We start from the raw sequence: 22,110 nt of genomic DNA on the forward strand, positions 1-22,110 counted from the left end.
GAAATGATGAAAGGTTCAAAAATATAAAAAATATTATATTTTTATACTTAATTATATTTCTGATTTATTTTCTATTTATCTTATTCAAATGCATGAAACACAAATTACCTCTTCAGTATACTCAAAGCTTAGGAAGAAATCAGATAGTAGGTGATCAGCTGCACTTAAAACAGAAAAAAAAATCCTCAGAGTTCATTGGGGAAAAAAATGCTATGAATGCTGTACCCAGAGGTTATAATTGACTCAAATATCATTTGCGATCCCTTTACAAATGGGGTAGAAGAATGTAAGATTTCAGAGCAAGAGGGAAATGAAGCAGCAAGACAGCAAGAAAAAATAATAAAAGTCCAAGTTATTACAGTGGGGAAGAGAGAAAAGAGATGTTTCCTTTGTGTCCCTGCCTCCTAGTGCCTAAAACATAAAGTCTTAAAAAAGGAGGGGGGGGGGCAACATCTTACATTTATCTTAAAAAGTACACAGGCTTAAGTCTTTATCAGAAATTATTGGATGAGAGAGTCTCCTTCTAGAACACAGAAGTGAAATGCAATATTATTCCTTTCTGAGCGATCTTAACTTCCTTAACTTCTAAATTGTTTTTTTTTTTCAATAATATTTTAAAACAAAATTGGTCTCATACATATATATTTCACAATATTATATATTTTTCAAGGTTTTGTGGATTTTATTTGAATTACTTTTTCAGCATTTCACCTTTCTTTAAAAATATGAATGTATATTTCCCCCAGCTTAGTCAAATTAAATGGCCCAGGTTATCTCCTTTGTAATTCTCATCCAGATAATACTGAATTATTTAAAGTCTCTGGTTAAGTCATGCTCTCTCATGCAAAATAGTATAACTTGCTTTCATCTTTTCCTCACCTGAAATGGTCTTTGTCCTTCTATTCAAGAACATGTCCATCCATCATGTCTGACTCAGTGTCCTCTGCAAAGTTTTGCCTGATTTTCCCCAGTGTCCATATACCAACAGGTCATATTAGACATTCTCAGTATTACTCCCAAAGAATTTTGTACCTGTTATCACAAAATTGATTATCTCTTTGAATTACTATTTTTGGTTATGTCTATCTGAGGACAGCACCATGATTTTCATCTTGTTATCAACCTGCCACGGAGTCAATGAACTGTCCATATTGAGTATCCCTTATCTGAAATGCTACGGACCAAAAATATTTCAGATTTTAGATTCTTTAATCAAAATATCTTGGGAGGGGGCCCAAGTATAAACACAAGATTTACTTTGTTCCACATACACTGCATATATATAACCTGTAAAAAATTTCATATAATATTTTCAATAATTTTGTGTATGAAAATAGTTTCATAGTGTAGGGATTTTCCATCATGGCATCATGTTGGTGCTAAAACGTTTTAGATATTAGAGCATTTCAGACTTTGGATTTTCAGATTAGGAATGATCAAATTGTACTGGACATATCATTGTTTTCAATAAATACACAAAACCTTATTTTTGCTAATAAAATAAATATAGTCTGACAGGCTTTAATTTGTAAAGTTGTTGCCTTACTCTACAACAAAAACATCACTGTGGTACAGCAATCAAACGTGAAGAGGAATCAATAAAAAATTGAGAAAAAAATCATATTCTACCTCACCCTTCTCTGTCCTTCCTCTCTGAGGGCAGGAGGGGTGAGAAGAAGTAACTTTTCTGGTACTGATAGTGGCAGAATATCATCAAAGTAAGAAATACTCCTCCAAATGCACTATAGCTTATGGTCTTTAACTCTAATATACGGCAGTAAAACGTTTAAGTTTCCTTAGATATATTAGAGAAAAATGGCACAAGACCAACTTTTAGAAATAAACTGAAATTTTAGCAAATCTTACAGAAGGATTGATCACAATAAAAGCAAAAATGCCATTACCATTAAAATCTAGTATTTAACCTTGAATCCATCTAACTTCAAAATTAGTTAGGTTTCACATTCATTATACTGACATCCAACAATCCAATAATATGCTATTTTAACACACACACACACACACACACACACACACACACACTTGTAAGGCTTATCAGGATATTTCAAATAGTCAAAGTATAATCAGGAAAAAAAATCACATTGGCCTACAGAATAATTATTTTAAAACACAGTTGATTAAAACTAAACTTTAGATAGAGCATTAATCTCTCGGATATATTAAAAAAAAAAAACTCAGAAAACTTAACAAAAAAATAACCCAATCAATAAATAGGCTAAGGAACTGAACAGAACTTCACGGAAGAAATATGATCAATCAACAAGTATATGAAGAAATGTTCAACATCTCTAGCAATTAGAGAAATGCAAATCAAAACTACACTGAGATTTCATCTCACTCCAATCAGAATGCCACCTATTAAGAATAGAAACAACAATAAGTGTTGGTGAGGATGTGGGAGAAAAGGCACACTCATACATTGCTAGTGGGACTGCAAAATGGTGCAACCAATCTTGAAAGCAGTATAGAGATTCCTTAGAAAACTTGGAATAGAACCACCATTTAACCCAGCTATCTCACTCCTCGGTCTATACTCAAAGGACTTAAAATCAACATACTGCAGTGACATGACCACATCAATGTTTACAGCAGCTCAACTCACAATAGCTAAACTATTGAACCCACCTAGATGCCCTTCAACAGATGAACGGATAAAGAAAATGTGGTGTGTAAATACACAATGGAATATTACTCAACCTTAAAGAAGAATGAAGTTAAGGCATAATAGAATGAAATGGACTTATTATCCTATGTGCATATATGATTACATGACCAGTGTAACTTCACATCACATACAATCAGAAGAATGAGAAATTATACTCCATTTATGTATGATGTGTCAGAATGCATTCTACTGTCATGTATTAGAAATTAAAAAGAAAATTACAAAACCCCTAAACTTTAGCAAAACATCCAGCTATTCTCCAGTTATAAATAAAAATAGTAACAGTTAAAAACAGTATGAAGAGAACTCTCCTGGAAATTACAACATTTTCCAAATTCACATTCTTAGTGCAATTTGTTTCCATTTTATATCTGTCATCTGATTTTTCTATAATAAAACATCACTCCATTCTTCTCATAATAGTTAATAAAATAAAGCTACAGAAAGAAAATGTGTTCTCAAAAGTTAAAGACTATTTGGGGTGGAGAAACATTTTTATACAGAGTTCCAGTGAAGTGACCTCTATTCGGTGAACAGGATAAAACTTATCAGTTAATATAAAATTTAAAGCATATTCTAAATTTCTAGTTGATTTGTTGAATATAAGCTTAATTCATAGAGATGCACTTATTTTAATATTCTGCAATGTCAAAAATGGGATTTAATCATTTTGTTTTCTAAAAAACTAAAGTCTTAATCATGGATTACATTATATTAGTTTATTTTTTAACTACCTTCTTAGAAATTTTTCCAGAGGAAAATTAATTCACTATAGTATTACATATTTTTCTTTGATATTTTTTGATAATGTATCTTGAATATATTTTCTTACTATAAAGCAAGTAAAATCCCTTTGCAATTACTACTGCCCCCAGAAAAATAGTTCCACAGGTTAGTGCATATGAGCAGGGTTCTACAGTGGAATTCACTGCTATAAAAATTCAACAGAAGAATGCTTCATTTTCTTAATACAGAGCCATACACTGTTGAGAAAACCAAAATGAAAAGAAAGTGAATTCATTCAAAAGAGCATTTATATAAGTTTGAAAAGGAACAAAAGACCACTAGCTGGAGATACATAAAATGCTTCTGGTACCCATTATTAACAAGGGAAATGAGATAGCAGATAGTTTAGAAGAATTCAAAGGAAATGATAATAAAAAAATATTACAGCATTAGTATATTATGGCTAGTAAAAAAAAATCAAACATTTTTAAATTTTAGAAATACATTTAAAAGAATAAATAAAATAAGAAAAAAGATTCTGTGCCTAGGATGACAAATTTGGGGCTTGAGTGTTAATGCCTGTCAGATATGACTAATTGATTATTGAGTCTTTGTAGCTGATTTTGGAATCTTTCTCAGCACATACCATGGAAAGCCACTACCAATCACTAAAAATTGGCATTAATACTGAAACCTATTCATCAAACCTGCTCTCAGTGACATGGTTCAAGATGTTCAATTGGGAAACCTTCCCAGCTGATAAATGGCACAGGACTGTGCACAAGCTGCTAAGATATGTGATCAAGCAAAAACTGGCTTACAGAAATTTGTGAATGCATGAAAAAACCTTTTTAAAAAGCAAAACAGGAAAATAACACTATAGTGAATATTGTTATGATTGGAGACAGGGATAAATCTTTAAAAAACTAATTGCCACCTACAATCTAAAATGGTTTCAATTCTGATTTAAAAAGAAAGAAAGAAAGAACAGTCTCATCTATTTGTGAGGAAAGTAATCACTACAAGTAGTAAGAAATTACAACAATGATTCCTTCAATTGCCATGTACCAGAAAGTATTTTGTTGGCAATTGAAAATTTAACAGAATAATTTCAATAATTTGAGTATTATGGCTTAAAGTCATAAATGGCCTAACAGTCTAAAAAATTTGTGACAAAATGAATAACTACAGTAAAGAATGTGATGAGATATTTGATATACAATATACCTCAACATCTTAGCAAAAAAATTGCAAAATTTCTATGAAAGAAAAAATACTTTATATTAACAAAAGTGTTTATTTCTAATGAAATCAATTAAAATGCAAATCTTATCTAAACTCAAATGCTTTTTAAGTCTTCAAAAATAAAATCTTAAGCCAGGTGTGGTGGCACATGCCTGTAACCCCAGCAGCTCAGGAGGCTGAGGCTGGAGGATCTCAAGTTCAAAGCCAGCCTCAGCAACTTAACAAGGCCCTAAGCAATTCAGTGAGACTGTCTCTAAACAAAATACAAAAAAAGTACTGGGGATGTGGCTCAGTGGTTGAGGACCAGTACCAAAAAAATAAAAATAAAAATAAAAATCTTATAATGTGATTTTGTTTATATTCATAGAAAGTAACAGACAATGTCTTATTATTAGTTGTATTAATTTCTAGAAAAATAGTATTCTTTGAAATATACTGTAAAATATAGTTGTTAAGTCATATTTGAAAAATATTTCATAATTTTAATTCCAGAATAAAAATGAATAATAAACAAAGTGTTAGGTGAAAATTAATTAAAAAAAAAAAATCCAAAGAGATCAAATAAATGTACAAAGGTGAAGATTACTTTGTTTAGCTGTAATTACATATATGACACACACACACACACACACACACACCCTCTCACTAAATGTCAAGCTAAAGGCTGCAATAATGAGAAACCTCAAAAGAAAGTATACTTTGATGATGAGACCAGCTTGGATAAAGTCTACAACAGCCTGGTCTGATAATGAACCCTAGGTCTTGTATTATGCAGTATAATGTACTGTTCTGGTGAATAAAAACTGCACCATTCCCCACTTCATTTAACTTATATATATGCTTAGTTATATTTAGGATATGACACAAATTCTGCAAAACAACTAAAGTTACATTGACCTTTGGCAGTAAAGAACACCATCAGCTACAAGCAACCCAAACCACTATCTATAAAACAGCAGGTCAAACCACTACGCATAATTAGAAAGTTTTCTAAAATCTCCTTTGAAATAACTCATATGCTAAAATTTTTTACTCTTGGTCAGACTCACTGTCATGAATTGTTCTACTCTGCTTTTCCATGATTTTGAAAAATGAGGCAACACATGAAATAATTTTTTAAATCACAAGGCAATTATTTTAATTGTATAATTATAACATAATTTTAGTACATTCCATGTCACTATCATTCATGATTATTGTAAGAAAAATTCTCATTAAGAGATAAATCATTGTCTAATTAGGTACTTACCTCAAGTGAGAGGGGAAATAAGTGCTTCTCTGAACTGTATCAACAACTAGCAAAGAATGCTTTCACACAGAATATAAAAACCAAGAAAACATGCTTTATGGAAAAAAATGTACTGCTTTATCATAGCAAATATATCAGTTTTCTAGCATTTTATTAATAAAAGTGGGAAGAGCTTTAAAAAAATATTCTCCTTACCTGTGTATACAGTTTTTACTCTCGAGATATAACATACCAGCAGCAGCATCTAGGGAAAATTTCACCAACTGTTTGAGTTTTAGTTCATCCTTCTTCTTTCTCAGATAGGAGAGGAAGTCACCTCCTAGAATAAATGACAGAAGAACAGTGAAATAAAACTATGATTAAAGTCACATTTATACCCTATAAGTATATCTGACGGGAAAAAAAGAATTATACATTTGGAGATGATTTTGATCCCATTTGACCCTTATCAGCTTCTTGTAGGAAACAGGGAGAACAGAAAACATGAAAAGAACACATCCTGTTAGAAAGAAGATACCATAAACTTTTCTAGATACTTTAAGTGCTTCATACTGCATATTACTCAAGACATAATAATATTTAATCAAAACCACACTCATCCCTTTGTCACCATTTTCCCCAATTTGATTCACTAAATTTTCTAAGACATTCTATTTTCTATAATACAAAAGAATATAATAATTATGAGTTAATTGAATAGTAAGTGATATTGGATTAGTTATTAGATTCAGTAATTGATTAAAAAAATAAAACTATTTATACTACTTTATCTCTGTACTAGTCAAAAAGAAATATTCTCATGTTGATGATTTAGCCACTGACCTAGGATGTATTTTTGTTCAAATAAACTATGTCTTGAAAAAACTTAAGATATGATAGTTCAAAACAATTGTAACATGATACAAACTTACTGTTAAACAGTTCATAAAGTTTTTAAAAAGGTAAATTTTTGTATTTTATTTATACCAATAGATGAAAAATATTATATTAAGTTGTATCAATATCAAAATTATAGTTGAGATATTTAAATTTTTTATTATACTAAGTCTTGGAAGTACTACATGCTTATGGTACCTCTCAATTTATATGCAAATTTCCATCTGAAATATTTAATCTACATTTAGATTTCATAAAACTTGAGTTTAAAAAATAGATTCACAAACTTGAGTTGTTCCAAACATGTTTAACATTTTCAATAACTGATCCATTATCAATTTTCAAATTTTAAAAAATTAAAATTCAATGAAATTTAAAATTCAGTTTTAGAAGTACCAAACGCATTGCAAGAGCTACATATGATCAGAGATTATCATATTGAATAGTGTCACATTAAACTTTGCATTACTTCTTAATGTAGACTTAAATGTTATGGCTTGGTTATTTTTCTTTTTAGCTGATTAGTTTACATAGTGTATTGCTCTATATTTATAATGTTAAAGTATGTGAGAATTCATGTTCCCTAAAAGCAATCATTCACACTTTCCCTATGAGGCCCCTAAATATTAAACCAGAATTTTTAAAAAGGATCAGCATCTTAATTGCCATTTCCTGAACCTTTTTTTGCTCTCTTCACCAGGCATCTAGGCTTCCTTAAATAGAAAACTTCCTTAAATAGAAAAGCTCTAGAGGTAAAGACTTAAAGACTTTTTCTTTAAAAAGAGTACCTAGAAAATAAACACTTGTCTCTCTCCTTAAAATATTCTTTGTCTGCCAGGTGCAGAGGTACACGCCTGTAATCTCAGTGGTTCTGGAGGCTGAGACAGGAGAATCATGAGTTCAAAGCCAACCTCAGAAAAAGCTAGGCACTAAGCAACTCAGTGAGACCCTGTCTTTAAATAAAATACAAAATAGGGCTGGGGATGTGGCTTATTGGGTGAGTGCCCCCAAGTTCAATCCCCAGTAACAATATACATATATATATTTTCTTCTAACCTCTTCTCTTACAAATCAAGTGTAAAACAAATTTGGGTGGGTCATTTACAAAGCAATATGCTTTTTACCTTAAAAATAAATTTAATGGCATCAATTTTCTATTTAAGAGCTTAACTTAAAAATCTGAACTCATCATTTCAACAGTAAACAACAAAAGTAAACACTAACTTCTCAAATTTCACAGGTACCAAAAATACCTGTTAACCTGGACTTGAAATCAGTATTTAGGTAAGATATTGTTTGGACCAATATTCATATATATATATATATATATATATATATATATATATATATATATAATTTTTATTTTTATTTTTTGCTCAATATATGTTCATCTGTTTTAGAGAAAGTATACCCTTGTGGTTTTGAAACCACATAGCATTCTACTTCAACTATGGAATTACTTTCAAATAAAAAGAACTCTTTTGCAATTTGATTTATAAGAAGCATGATATAACCCAGTATTCTGTGGAATCCAGGTATTATTTTTTCCCCAAGTTAGCTCATCTTCAGCACGTTTTCATTTGCCTCCTACCCTTTTAAAATTTACTTCTTCATGTAATTCTCTTTGCACTCCCCACTTACTACCGAAACTTATTGCACCTCTGTTGGTCAATATTTGTTAGTCAATGTTATTGAACTAATAAACTATTATTTAAAAATTATTTAATATCATTATTTGATAACACATGATATATTCATAAACAAAAACAAATAGCATTAAAGACTAGGTGAAAAGTAATGACAACTCATTAAGCACTAGAAAGTCAGGGCTACAGTTATTTCAAGATGTGTCTCAGCTAAAGATTCAGAAGGAATTTCTGATTGTCTTATCATTAGACCAACAATATTCCTGCCTTTGAACGAACTCTTGCTTAAAGTCTTTAAATACAGGACATACATTTTTAAATGTTTCCAATTTCTAGTTAAGTCACAGGCAGGGTGATCTTAAGTACAGGAGCAGAGTCCCAAAGATGCCACAGGCCCAGTCAGCTTCTTGTAGAAAACCAGATGGAAGCCAGGACTTCAGTAAAAATTAAATAATTATGATTCAGGATGAAAGCCTGAGTCTTGTTCAAGTGCAAGCAGTAAGAATGCTGCAGCAAGAAGTAAATTATGGGACAAAACTTAAGATAAACAGAAAATAATTCAGATAGGCTGAAAATACTCCTTTAGGCACAATACTTGATAATCACCATCAAGTGAAGAAAAATGGATGTTATGGTCTTCACTATTTACCATGAGATTAGTTTAAAGGAAAGAATCCAGGTCTTTCAACCTGTTCTTTTTTCATTTTTACTAAGTGCCAAGTTAAAAACTTTAGAATTTTTGATACATATGAAACTCATACATGAGGCACATAAATATATGCACATATGTATACACAGGTATACATAGTATATGCGCACACATATACTTATATGTCTGTATGTATAAGGCATAGAGTGCCCTAACTTGTCCACTGAAGTAAGGATTTTGTGCTCAAAGTAGGTAAAAGAAGGTGACTTCTCTTTTGTATTTCTGACTTAGCATGGTTTCTTTCTGTATGTGTGTGCTTAAACCAAGATAGCATGATTATTTCCTAGAATTCTACAGCAATGATGAATTTCTAAGACAATATGTTTTTAGTAATCAACTTCTGGTTTACACTGGAGGCTCAGACTCAGAGTTTCACAGTAACGAGTCATGAGGAAAAGAGTCATGGTGAAGAGAGTCACGAAGTTAGACTCACTTGGGTCTGATTGACAGTGTGGCTTAGGGAAACTTGATTAATCTTTCTAAACTTCTACGAAACAGGGACTAAACACCATTTATTTCTTAAGATGGCTTTGAAACTAAAATGTGTCTACAGCATTAGGTATGTATCTAGCATGTAATACACACTACTACTTATTACTGCTGGAGTTATTTCACATTAAAAATGAGGATGAGTTGTAGGAGGGATGGTTGCTTGCTGTACCTCATTTAGTTTCCCCTCAAATGCTATAATTTCCTTTAGAGAATTGCCCCCACCCCCATTTTAGAAGGTATTAACCTCCCTCTGAACAAAGAGTGGTCCTAGATTGGCTTAACACAATCAACAAAGTCCATTCCTCTGTCTAAATGATTGGTTCAGGGAAAGACACATGGTTTAATACAGGACACAGACTCAAGGAGATGATTGAAGGGTGAATGAAACATTTTGAGAGGGATAAGAAGTGCAAGCAGAAGTGAATTAGATAGCACATTATAAGAACTGGCAGTCTTAAGATGAAAGCCTCTAAGAAACATCATAAGATGCTTTCATAGAAAGTAGAAAAGAATGAAGGAAAGAGGCTACCTTTACTAACATTGGAGCCTTTGGGTCACAGGCTCTCTGAAGCCTGACTTCCCTCTAAATTTTTCAATTAAATGAACCAATAAGATTTCTGGAATTTTTGAATATGTTTTCTGTACTAGCAACTCAAAGATAACTAATGGGCATACTATCTGTATCAGAAGGTTGCTTTGAGGATTTTTAAAAAGAGAATGCATATTAAATTTCTGGTACAGGTAGGGAATGAAATAAACACAACTGTTTATGATTGTTAGAAGCCAAATTTTAATAAGAGGATAGAAGGTTGGTATATTCAATAGCTCCCTCCTAAAGATTTCTATTACTCCATGCTATGAAAATTTGATCTTACCTGTTCTTTCAGTGTTAATGAGGCTCTGAGGAACTGATCATACTTAATATAAACTCAGATTATTATGTAAACAAGAATATTAATTTATTAGTTTATAATTGGAGAAAAGGGATCATCAGAGCAATACTATTAATAACTTCTTGTCATTGAGTCATGGAGAGATCTTAATTCATCTTCAAATAACTTCAAAGTTTATTAAATTAAGAGATACCAGTCCCCAGTGATGTATAAAATGTATAATTCATTACCCTTGTTTTTAGGATATTAATTTGCTCCCTGAGAAATTTGAATGGTTTAGCTGTGTTCAATTATACATTTAAAAATAAGCTAGTACTGAAAGCAAATATTAAATGAGACAGCTATTTTGAGGCCTCCATTTAAGAAACTGTTCAGAATTCTTGTAAAAAGTTTTGTTCTTTAATCAGTAGTAGTAAGAATTCTGGCTGTTAGCCAGCCCATTGGAAACAAGGGGGAAATCCATATGGAAAGCTTAAACAATGAACATTGACTCAAATTGTACTCCATGAAACAGAATAGATTTTACACAATAGGATGCAAGCTCAAGCAAATTAATGAAGAAATGACCAATAAACACGGCAGTAGAGGATATTGGCTGCTACATGTCGGATGGTTAATGAGAGATGAATTGCACAGAAAGGAAGATTAGCCAGGGAAACGAATGCCCAAGCAAGGTTACAGGAAGAATTATCCATAGAAGTAGACTAGAACATTTGATCTGCAAAGACTCAGTAAAAACAGTTCAGTTTGTGGGCAAAGGTAAGGAAGAATAAATACTAAAAAACTTGAAATGACTCCAACAATTTATTGGCTTTCCCAATTTCATTGTCTTTTTAAAGAAGCATGTATTAACAGCTTGCTATCCAATTCAGCCAGCCAGAATGCAGAACTGAATGTGTGGGTTTCCCAATTTTGGTATCAGATGTTGTTCCTTAATGGCCACATTCTGCTAACATTGCAGAATAGTAGAAATTTTGGGGTTTCTTCTTTGTGGATGCTCTTTGAGAACCAAGAGCAGCTATGATAACAATTCTATGAAATAAAAAAGAGTATATTTCTCAGTCTTGTTAACTTACTGATTCAAGGGACAACACCTACAGTCTTGACAGACATGACATAAACTGCCAGGAGAGATACCACAGTCAATTTCGACAAACTCTAGAATCCCGGGACCAGAAAGGACTTTGGATGTAATCTAATCCAGACTTTCAAGATTGTAGATGAGGGAAGACCATTTATCTGGCTTATATTTTTAATGTTGACTTCAGAGATACTAAAATTCTGTGATGGATATCTGAAAACTGAAGGTCTGGGATCAAATCCAGCTTATTCTTGTTAATAAAGTTTTATTGGAAAACAGTCAAATTAATCCCTTCAACATGTTGTTTATTGCTGCTTTTATGATACAGTAGCAGAGCTGCAACAGAGACTGTATTGCCTGCAAAGCTAAACCATCTACTACCTGGCCCTTTACAGAAAAGTTTGTTGACCATTATTTTGAAGTGTTGCAGTTCCTTTTGTTGAAATGATTCTTATGTTTGCTTTATCTACAAACAATATTTTACTTTTACTCTTTGCTTTCTTCACGAGGGCTCAATATTTCTTCATTTTGATTCTCCAAAGGTATTTTCACCAATTTTTTGTTCTAATATATACGTTCATAGACAAATATACACATACCTTGAGACCACAGATCTGGCACTCCCTCATCCACAACCTATTGTTTGTTATCAAGGCCAAGAATTTTGACTCTTGCCCTTCTATCTAAACTATCTATCCATCCATCCATCCTAATTAGTTATACATGACAGAGAATGCATTTTGATTCATAGTACACAAATGAAGCAAAACTTTTTAATTTCTGTGATTGTACATCTTGCCCTACTTTGATGCCAAATTACTCACTTTTGTATTTTGTGTCTTCTTATTCTCCCTCAAGGCTGCTTTTGATATAAAAGTTATAAAGACAGAAATGGATAAGAAAATCAAGTATATACTTCAATGGAATATTCATTTTGATATCTATCTGCTATAAGAAAACCTACAGAGAAGGGAAAAGTATCAATTCAAGCTTCCTTAGATATATAAAGAGATAGGTAATGAAAAGACATCCAAAGTTATATTTAAATTTAATATGGGAAAAATGATTATAAAAGCAATATTTTCAGAATTTTAAAAACTGAATTCATCATAGGCTACATATTTCAGGGACATTAAGATCCCCATACCACTGACATCACTGACCACTTTATGAAGAGATGTTACATAATCTTATTTTTTAAAATAATTAGAAACCTACAATTACATCTTTACACTTATGCAGTTTTATAGGTCATAGTCAGAATTTACATCACCAGAAATATAAAACTGATTGTTTAAAAATATTACCTACTTAAATATATTTGTAATGGACACATGGAACAGAGTCAGAAATATCTGCATTAAGGAAAAGTCTGAATAAACAGGGAGCTCCTTTCTCATTTTTCTACATTATAATAAAAAATATGCAACAGTTATTCTAATTTTAAGCATACATTTCAATATTGTTAACAATACACACCTCTTTTTAACCGTGCATGACTTAAATTCTATGTTCACTGAACAACTAACTCCCTGTTATGCCTCCTCCCAGTCCCTGGTAACTACCATCCTATTTTGTGTTTCTGCGAATTTGATTACTTTAAATACCTCATAAGTGAACAAGTACTGTTTGTCTTTCCATAACTGGCTATTTTAGTGTAATATCCTCAAGTTTTGTTCATGTTGTGGCATGATAAATTTTTTTTTCTCTGAGGCTGAATGATATTCTATGTGTGTATCCATATTTTATCAATTCATCTGTCCATATACATTAAGGTTGCTTCCACATCTTGACTATTATAAACAGGTGGAATTCAAACATAATTGTAAAAGTATCTATCCAAAATTCTGTTTTTAATTATTGACTAGCTACCCAGAAGTGGGATGGCTAGATCACATGGTAGTTTTATTTGTATTTTTTTTTTTTTGAAGGAAGATTTACTATTTTACATTGTAGTTTTTTTTTTTTTTTAAAACAATTCTACCAACAGTGCCTTGCACAAGTGTTCTATTTTTCCCACTTCCTCATTGATACTTATAATCTTCATTTTTTTTTTGGTAGAGGCCATTGTAAAGTAACATTGTAATTTTAGTTTGTTATTTATTGATTAGTTATGTTGAGTGTCACCATGTTTACCTTCTTATCCATTTGTATATCTTCTTGGAGAAATCTATTCAAGTCCTTTGCTCAGTTTTTAATTGGGTATAGTTTATTGTTGAGTTGAAGGAATTGTTTTCATTATAGATTTTAATCACTTATAATATGTATGGCTTTCAAACTTTTTCATTTCATAGGTTGTTTTTGTACTCTATTATTTTGATTGCTGGGCAGGAGTTATTAAGTTTGATACAGAAACCATTAGTCTTTTTTTTTTTTTTTTTTTTTTTTTTTTTTTTAAAGGTACCTATGATTTTGGTGTTCCATCAAGAAGTCATTGTTTAATAACATGCCATGAAGCTTTTTCTCTGTTTTCTTCTATAAAGTTTTATAGTTTAGGTCTTACATTTAGGTCTTGTTTTGCTCTGTTGGTGACAATATAACAATATATGTAAGACCAGGTAATTTATAAAAAAACAAACTTATTTCTCACAGTTTTAGAAGCTGAAGGTCTAAAAAAAGATACTGACAGGATCAGATACAGTAACTGATTGGTGAAGGCCTGGCCTCTCTTTCCTAGATAGTGCCCTGAATGCTGTGTTCTTTGAAGAGAATGAACACTGTGTACGTACACAATGGATGGGACAGAGGAAAAACAAGGCACCTGGCTACTATCATCCAACCATTTCATAAAGTCACTAATCGTAATCATGAGGGCTTTACCCTCTTGTCAGTAAAGGTCCTGCTTCTTAGTAGTACCACATTTGGTCTTGGGTTCCTACACATGAATTTTGGGAAAATACACATGTTCAAACCATAGCATTCCATCCCTGGCTTCCCCCACTTCTTATTTTTCACAAATAGAACACATTAATTTTATCCCAATAGTCCCTGAAGTCTTAATTCATTCCAATATTAATTTAGGTGAAAGCCCAAAGTCTCTCTAAATATTGTATAAATTATATATGAATGAAAATCAAAGTATGATTCATCCAGATGCAAATTCCTCTCTAGCTGTGAAACTGCAAATTTAAACAAGTGATGCTCTTCCAAAAGACACTGGTGGGACTAAGGATAGATATTCTTCTTCCAAAAGGGGGAACAAACCAAGAAAAAAGGGGTAACAGGTCCCAAGTAAGTCTACAACTCAACAATGAAAACAACATTGAATCTTGAGGATGAAGAATAATCTTTGATTCTGTTCTACCTCTGGACACACTGGAGTGAGGTCTGTCTTAAGACCCTGGGAAGCCTTGTATCCTTGACTGGGCAGGCTTTAGAGCACATAACAGATCTCAGGGGTTGGAGTAGTACCTGAGGCTCTCCCAGGCTCATGTTACATGTTGAATGCACTACAGTTCTGGGATTCTAGGGTGACCCTGACTCATCTCTCTGCTGGGCAATGTTCTAGTAGCAACTTTCGATGGTGGCCCTCTTCTTTTGGCAGTTGTTTGGCTATACCCTGAGGTTCTCCATGGTATTCTTTTCTGCACAGCACATGTACTCTGTCTTTAGAATCTTCACTTTCTGTATTCCTGTAAGATTAATTTTAATGGGATTTTACTACATAAACTTACAAACTGTCATCTTTTCTCACTCCATTTTGTCAGTAATTAGTGGTAGGAGATTGGACAAGATGCTTTACCCAGACTTCATTCATTATATAAAGAAACTGAGCTAGAATGATGAGCCATTCTAGACATAGAAGCAATAGAAAGTGAGAAAGTGGGGATTTAATCACCATCTTTGAGTTTCCAGTTTTGATATGATATACTTTGAGGACTCTGCATGAATCATTTTAATAACTGTGCAAGTCTTATATCCTTACCACCCATCACTATCTCACTCTGCACCAGAATTATACTGCTGTTATCTCTTGCTTTGTGATATGTTGATAAAAGTAGAGATCCTGCAACTTCCTATTCCTAACTCTTAACCTCATCCTAATAATATATGCTATAATTTCTCTTATTCCAACAATCCAAGAATAATATTTTGTTGATTAGTATACTTTATTCTGCATATGCGTTTATAATTTTCTTTCTTGCCCCTATAATTTTATCTTTAGTATCACTGTTTTCGGATTAGTAAGAATTTTCTTTTTAGACTTCAAACACTAGCAGATAAGAGGAAAAAATCTTGCCTTACACATAACCACCTAATTATACTCCCATTATTCAGATTTCAAATGATTAAGCATCACTTCCTTCTTGATTCATCTTAGTATAGCTTTTGGGTCAGGGATATGGCTCAGCATTAGAGCACTTACCTAGTAGGTCCTGAATTGATCTTCAGTACTAGGATGGCAGTTAAAAAAAAAAAAAAAAAAGGAGCTTTAACCAATCCCTAAACTCTAAATGAGTCATTTCTCATTTACCCCTTTACAACTCCAATAACCTTTTTACAGAAAAGTAAATACTGTGATCTTGAGAGGTGGCAGCCTCCATCTTGGGACACCAGCCAGGGCCTGAAAGTCCATTATCAAGGTGCCTGAAGGATTGCTTACACCTGAGGTCTTCCTGCTGGGTGTGAAGAAGCTGCAGCATGGTGGAGTCTACAGAAACTGAAACCCAGATATGTGAGTTTTCAGCTAGGTCTATGTGGGCCTGTCTGAGCCTAGCAATCCTGTGGAAAGTCAGAAACTGGGAGCATTTCACCCAGGGGAACACAGGTTACTCTGGAGACAGCCAGGCTCTCCCTAGCTCCTTGAGTCTTGAAGTGCTTGGGAATGGATAGGGCTTGCTACTGTGGGTTGGAAGGTTGGAAGAGGGTGGGAGGGCATATGGCTGTCAGCTCACCCAGACAGCCAGTTTAGCATCCATGAGGTTCCCAGGGGGCCCCTCAGACCAGCACTGACTGACCAGCACTAGCTTTGTCCCCGACTCCCTCCCCAGCTCAGCATTCACTGATCTCTTGGCCCACCAGGTCTGGCACCCAACAGGGTGGTCTGGCTCCCCAATCTCCAGTTTCCCAAACCATTCCTAGCTCCCAACCCACCCCAGTGGCCTGGTGCTCACATCTATGTGGTCAGCCTGCAGCTCTCAGTGTTAGCCTGTTAATATAACTGTGGGTTAATTTAGAAGTCAAGTTGACCCCATTTCTGCCCAGACACCTCACCCTGATACCCCTTGTCCTTCCCCCTTCCTGCAAGAGCCTACTCACCCAGAGGCTGACACTTCTACCCACCTGCACCCTGACCACAGTGTCACAGACATTAGCCTACTTTCTGAGTATGTACAGGGGCCACCAGTTCCAGGAGGCAGTGGCAATGTGCCTACTCCTCCTGCCCCTCTCCCCTTTGTGGTTCTTGAGGTTTTGAAGCTTGCTGTCCACCTGCAATAGCAAGGGCTAAACCCACCCCCAAAGCATAATCCAGGCTGTGACTTATTAAAGTTTGCTTCAGAGAAAGTCTGCTGCTGTTCTCTCTGTGCAGAAGCAGATTTCCTGACAATAAACTTGCTTCTGCTTTGCTTTGGTGTGTTTTGAGCGATTCAGTCCTGCACCACTTTCCTAACACTCTGCGTGGTCTCCCAACTGTTACAGAACAGCTCTCCAAGACGTGCACACCAGTCCTGACACTTAACCCTCATTCAGGACTGCCTGGGACAGAAGTGCCTGACCAGGAACTTAAAAGGGTAGGGGTGGGAAAGATCTAGTTTGGAGACTACTGAATGAGACCAGGAATTGTGGGGTACATAGGCAACATAAGGGGCTAAGATCAGGCTCCTACATCACACGAGTGGAACCCAAAAGAGATTCATGGGGTGCAGGCTTCCAAGATGGACTGGCAATGCTATTCACTGCCTCCAGAACTAACCCTAGCAACTCTCACCACCCTGAAGGTGGAGCTACCATCAAACTCCAGACAACACCACATACTGCTGAGTAGGGAAGCTGAGATACTTCTGAACTCCAACAGAAATAATTGTTCAATTTTCCATTGAGATTTTTATTCTTTTTTCTTTTCTCTCACATATCTCTATCATTTCTGAAACCACATATCTTTCATGCATCAGTTTATTGAGGACTGGAGTGTCTGAATAGTATATTACAGTTTTGTTGTGTATTCTATTTTTACTTTTTTTCTTTATATTTTTAACTATTTTTCTTTTCTTACTTTATACATATTTTTTCCTCTCATTTATCTGATTCCCTGGATTCTCTTTCTCTTTTATCCTGCTAACAGTCAACCTCTATTGATTCTCTTTCACTCTTCCTATAATCTTTTTTAATCTTCTGTCTTCCTTCCTCAGACATCACATCCAACACTACTTCTGTTCTCTTTGTCCACCATTAGAAATTGTAAACCCTCTGCAAACTTATTGTTGCTATTGTAGAAATGATGTGTTCAAGTATTGTCTATTTATCATGACAAAACTATAGATGTCATAATAGGAGTTATTTGGTTTAAGGTTGTATATTGTTTGCATTGGGTGCTGTTAATATTAGTCTTCCCCTTAAAGGGGAGATACTGGAATCCTTCAGGGACATTGTTAAGACTACAGGGTAGAACCTGTACTGCCTCAAAATCCACACTGCTTGGTGGGAAGACAAAAAAACAAAAAACAAACAAACAAGAAAACAAGGGAACAAAGCACCCCAAACAAATCAAGTTGCTCCAATTATAGAATTCATTGACAACACAGTAGCAGAAATAGAGAAATAGTTTAGAATGTCCATAATTAAACTGATGTAAAGAGTGAAGTCAAATAAATTTCAGGAGATGAAAGATCACTGCAATAAAGAGATGGGGATTCTGAAAAGGAGTTAAGTAGAAATCCATGAAATGAAGGAATTGACAGACCAAATTAAAAATTCAATGGAAAGTATCACCAACAGACTAGACCACCTGGAGGACAGAACCTCAGGCAATGAAGACAATATATATAATCCTGAAAATTAAGTGAACCGTGAAGAAAAGATGGTAAGAAACCATGAACAGAACTTCCAAGAATTATGGGATAATATGAAAAGACCAAATTTAAGATTTATCTGGATAGATGAAGGCGCAGAGATACAAACCAAAGGAATGTGCAATCTTTTCAATGAAATAATCAGAAAATTTCCCAAACCTAAGGAATGAAATGCAAAATCAAATACAACAGACTTACAGGACCCCAAATGTACAAAATTACAACAGACTCACACCCAGGCACATTATGATGAGAATAACTAACATACAGAATAAGGATAGAATTTTAAAGGCCAAGAGAGAAAAAATTCAAATTACGTATAGGGGGAAACCAATTTAGATCCCAGCTGATTTCCAATCCAGACCTTCAAAGGTAGGAAGGAGGTTCTGGAATAACCTATATCAAGCTCTGAAAGAAAATGGATTCCAATCAAGAATTTTATATCCAGCAAAACTTCAGATTTGAAGATGAAATACCAACTTTCCATGATAAGTAAAAGTTAAAAGAATTCACAACTAGAAAGCCTGCACTACAGAATATTCAACAAAATAGTCTATGAGGATGATAGGGGGGAAAAAAGTGAAAACCAGCAAAGGGAAGAACTACACTAAAGGAATAGTCAATGAAAGGAGAAACTAAGTCAAATTAAAAACCAGAAATAAACCAAAATGACTGGGAATACAAATCATATCCCAATAATAACCTTGAATGATAATGGCCTATACTAATCAATCAAAAGACAGATTGGACTGAAAAACAAAACCCAACAATATGCTGTCTGTAAGATACTCACCTCATAGGCAAAGATATCCACAGCCTGAAGGTGAATGGATGGGAAAAACATATCATTCCTATGGATCATGTAAACAAGCAGGGATTTCCCTCCTCATATCAGATAAAGTGGACTTCAAGACAAAGCTAATCAGAAGGGACAAAGAAGGACATTTCATACTGCTTAAGGGAATGATACATCAACAAGATATTACAATTGTAAATATTTATGCCCCAAACAATGGAGCATCTATATACAAATAACCCCTTCCAATTTCAAGAATCAAATAGATCACAACACAATAATATTGGATGACTTTAACAGGCTTCTGTCCTCACTGCATAGATTCTCCAAACAAAAACTAAATAAAGAAGATAGAGAATTGAAGAGTACAATTAACAATTTAGACTCAGACATATATAGAATATTTTATCCATCAATGACTAAATATATTTTATTTTCAGCACCACATGGATCCTATTCTAAAATAAACCATATCTTATATCACAAAGCAACTCTTTGCAAATACAAAAAAATACAGGTACTATCTTGCATTCTGTCAGATCATACTAGAAGGAAATGAGAAATCAATGATAAAATAAGAAAAATAGAAGCTACTCTAACACCTGAGTGACAAATAGATAGCAGAAGAAATCAGGGATGAAATAAAAAAAATACTTAGAGGTAAATGAGAACACTAATACAACATATCAAAATATATGGGACATTATGAAGGCGTGCTAAGAGGAAACTTCATTGCATTGAGCTCAATCATTAAGACTTGAAAGTCAACAAATAAATAACCAAACATTATATCTCAAAGCCCTAGAAAAAGAACATAACACCAAAAACAGCAGAAGACAGGAACTGATTAAAATCAGAGCTGAAATCAAAGACATTTTAACAAAAGAAACAATTTTAAAAAATGACAAAACAAAACGTTGGTTCTTAGAAAAAATAAAATTGATAAACCCTTAGCCATGCTAAGAAAAAGAAAACTCAAATTACTAAAATTCATGATGAAAAACGAAATATTATGACATAAAGTACTGAAATACAGAAGATAATTAGAAACTATTTTGAAAATTTATATGCCAATAAAATAGAAAACTTTGAAGACATCAATTTTTAGAAACATGATGTATCCTAACTGAATCAGGAGGACATATACAATTGGAACATATCACTTTCAAGCAATGAAATAGAAGATGCCATCAAAAGCCTACCAATCAAGAAAAGTGTAGAATCAAAAGATTCTCAGCTGAATTCTACAGGATCTTACAAGAAGAATTAAAACTAATATTCCTCAAATTATTCCATAGAATAGAAAAGGAGGGAACCCTTTCAAATTCTAGTATCAATCTAACACCCAAACCAGTTAAAGACACATCAATGAAGAAAAACTTCAGACCAATATCCCTGATGATCATATATGCAAAAATTCTCAATGAAATTCTGGCAGATTGCATTTAAAAACACATTAAGGAGTAGAGCCTGATCAATTGGGGTTCATCCCAGAGATGCAAGGATGGTTCAACATATAAAATTCAATAAACATAATTTATCACATCAACAGTCTTAAAGTCAATATCATATGATCATCTCAATAAATGCAGAAAAAGCATTTGACAAAATACAGCACCTCTATGTTCAAAACACTAGAAAAAGTAGGGATAGTAGAAATATACCTCAACACTGTAAAAGCTATATAAGCTTAACCCAAGGCCAACATCATTCTAAATAGATAAAAAATGAAAGCATTCACTCTAAAAACTGAAACAAGACAATTTGCCCTCTTTTAGTACTTGTACTCAACATCATCCTGGAAACTCTAGCCAGAGCAAGTAGACAGACAAGAAATTAAAGGGATATGAATAGGAAAATAACTCAAATCATCATTATTTGCTGATGACACAATTCTTTATTTAAAAGATGCAAAAAAAAAAAAAAACCTCTATCAGAAAACTTCTAGAATTAATTAAGTCATAGGATATAAAGTCAACACCCATAAATCAAATGTATTCCTATACATTAGTGATAAATCTACCAAAAGAGAAATTAGAAAAACTCTTTCAAAATAGCTTAAAAATAAATAAAACATAAAAACACCTCAAGAATCAATTTAATAAAAGAGGTAAAAGACATCTACAATGAAAACTACAGAACACTAAAGAAAGAAATTAAAGAAGACCTTAGAAGATGGAAAGATCTACCTTGTTTTTGAATAGGCAGAATTAATACTGTCAAACTGGCCATACTACCAAAAGCATTATACAGATTTAATGCAATTTCTATTAAAATCTCATTGAAATTCTTCATAGAACCAGAAAAAGCCATCATGAAATTCATTTGGAAAAATAAGAGACCCAGAATAGTCAAAGCCATCCTTAGCAAGAAGAGTGAAACAGGAGGTATCACAATACCAGATGTTAAACTACACTACAGAGCCATAGTAATAAAAAACACATGGTATTGGCACCAAAACAGACATGTAGACCAATGGTACAGAAGAGAGGACACAGAGACAAATCCACTTAAATACAGTTGTCTCATACTAGACAAAGGAACCAAAAACATTCATTGAAGAAAGGATAGCCTCTTTAACAAATGGTGCTGGTGAAAGTGGAAATCCATACATAGCAAAATGAAATTGAATACCATCTCTCACCCTGCACAGAACACAACTAGAAGTGGATCAAAGACTTAGGCAAAGAGACTTTGTACT

General features: G+C 33.5%; 1 protein-coding gene across 4 annotated transcripts in view; it reads right to left on the reverse strand.

The window, feature by feature from the left end:
* The window catches only part of Fer (FER tyrosine kinase), a 438,465-nt gene that overhangs the window by 93,148 nt on the left and 323,207 nt on the right, over nucleotides 1–22,110 (reverse strand). For all 4 annotated transcript variants that reach the window (XM_071612350.1, XM_071612351.1, XM_071612352.1 and 1 more), the window contains one exon: nucleotides 6,102–6,225. In XM_071612350.1, the coding sequence (XP_071468451.1) occupies nucleotides 6,102–6,225 (124 nt within the window). The remainder of the gene's footprint in view (nucleotides 1–6,101; nucleotides 6,226–22,110) is intronic.

This window comes from Marmota flaviventris, chromosome 5 (genome assembly GCF_047511675.1).
Source record: "Marmota flaviventris isolate mMarFla1 chromosome 5, mMarFla1.hap1, whole genome shotgun sequence".
NCBI lineage: Eukaryota > Metazoa > Chordata > Mammalia > Rodentia > Sciuridae > Marmota > Marmota flaviventris.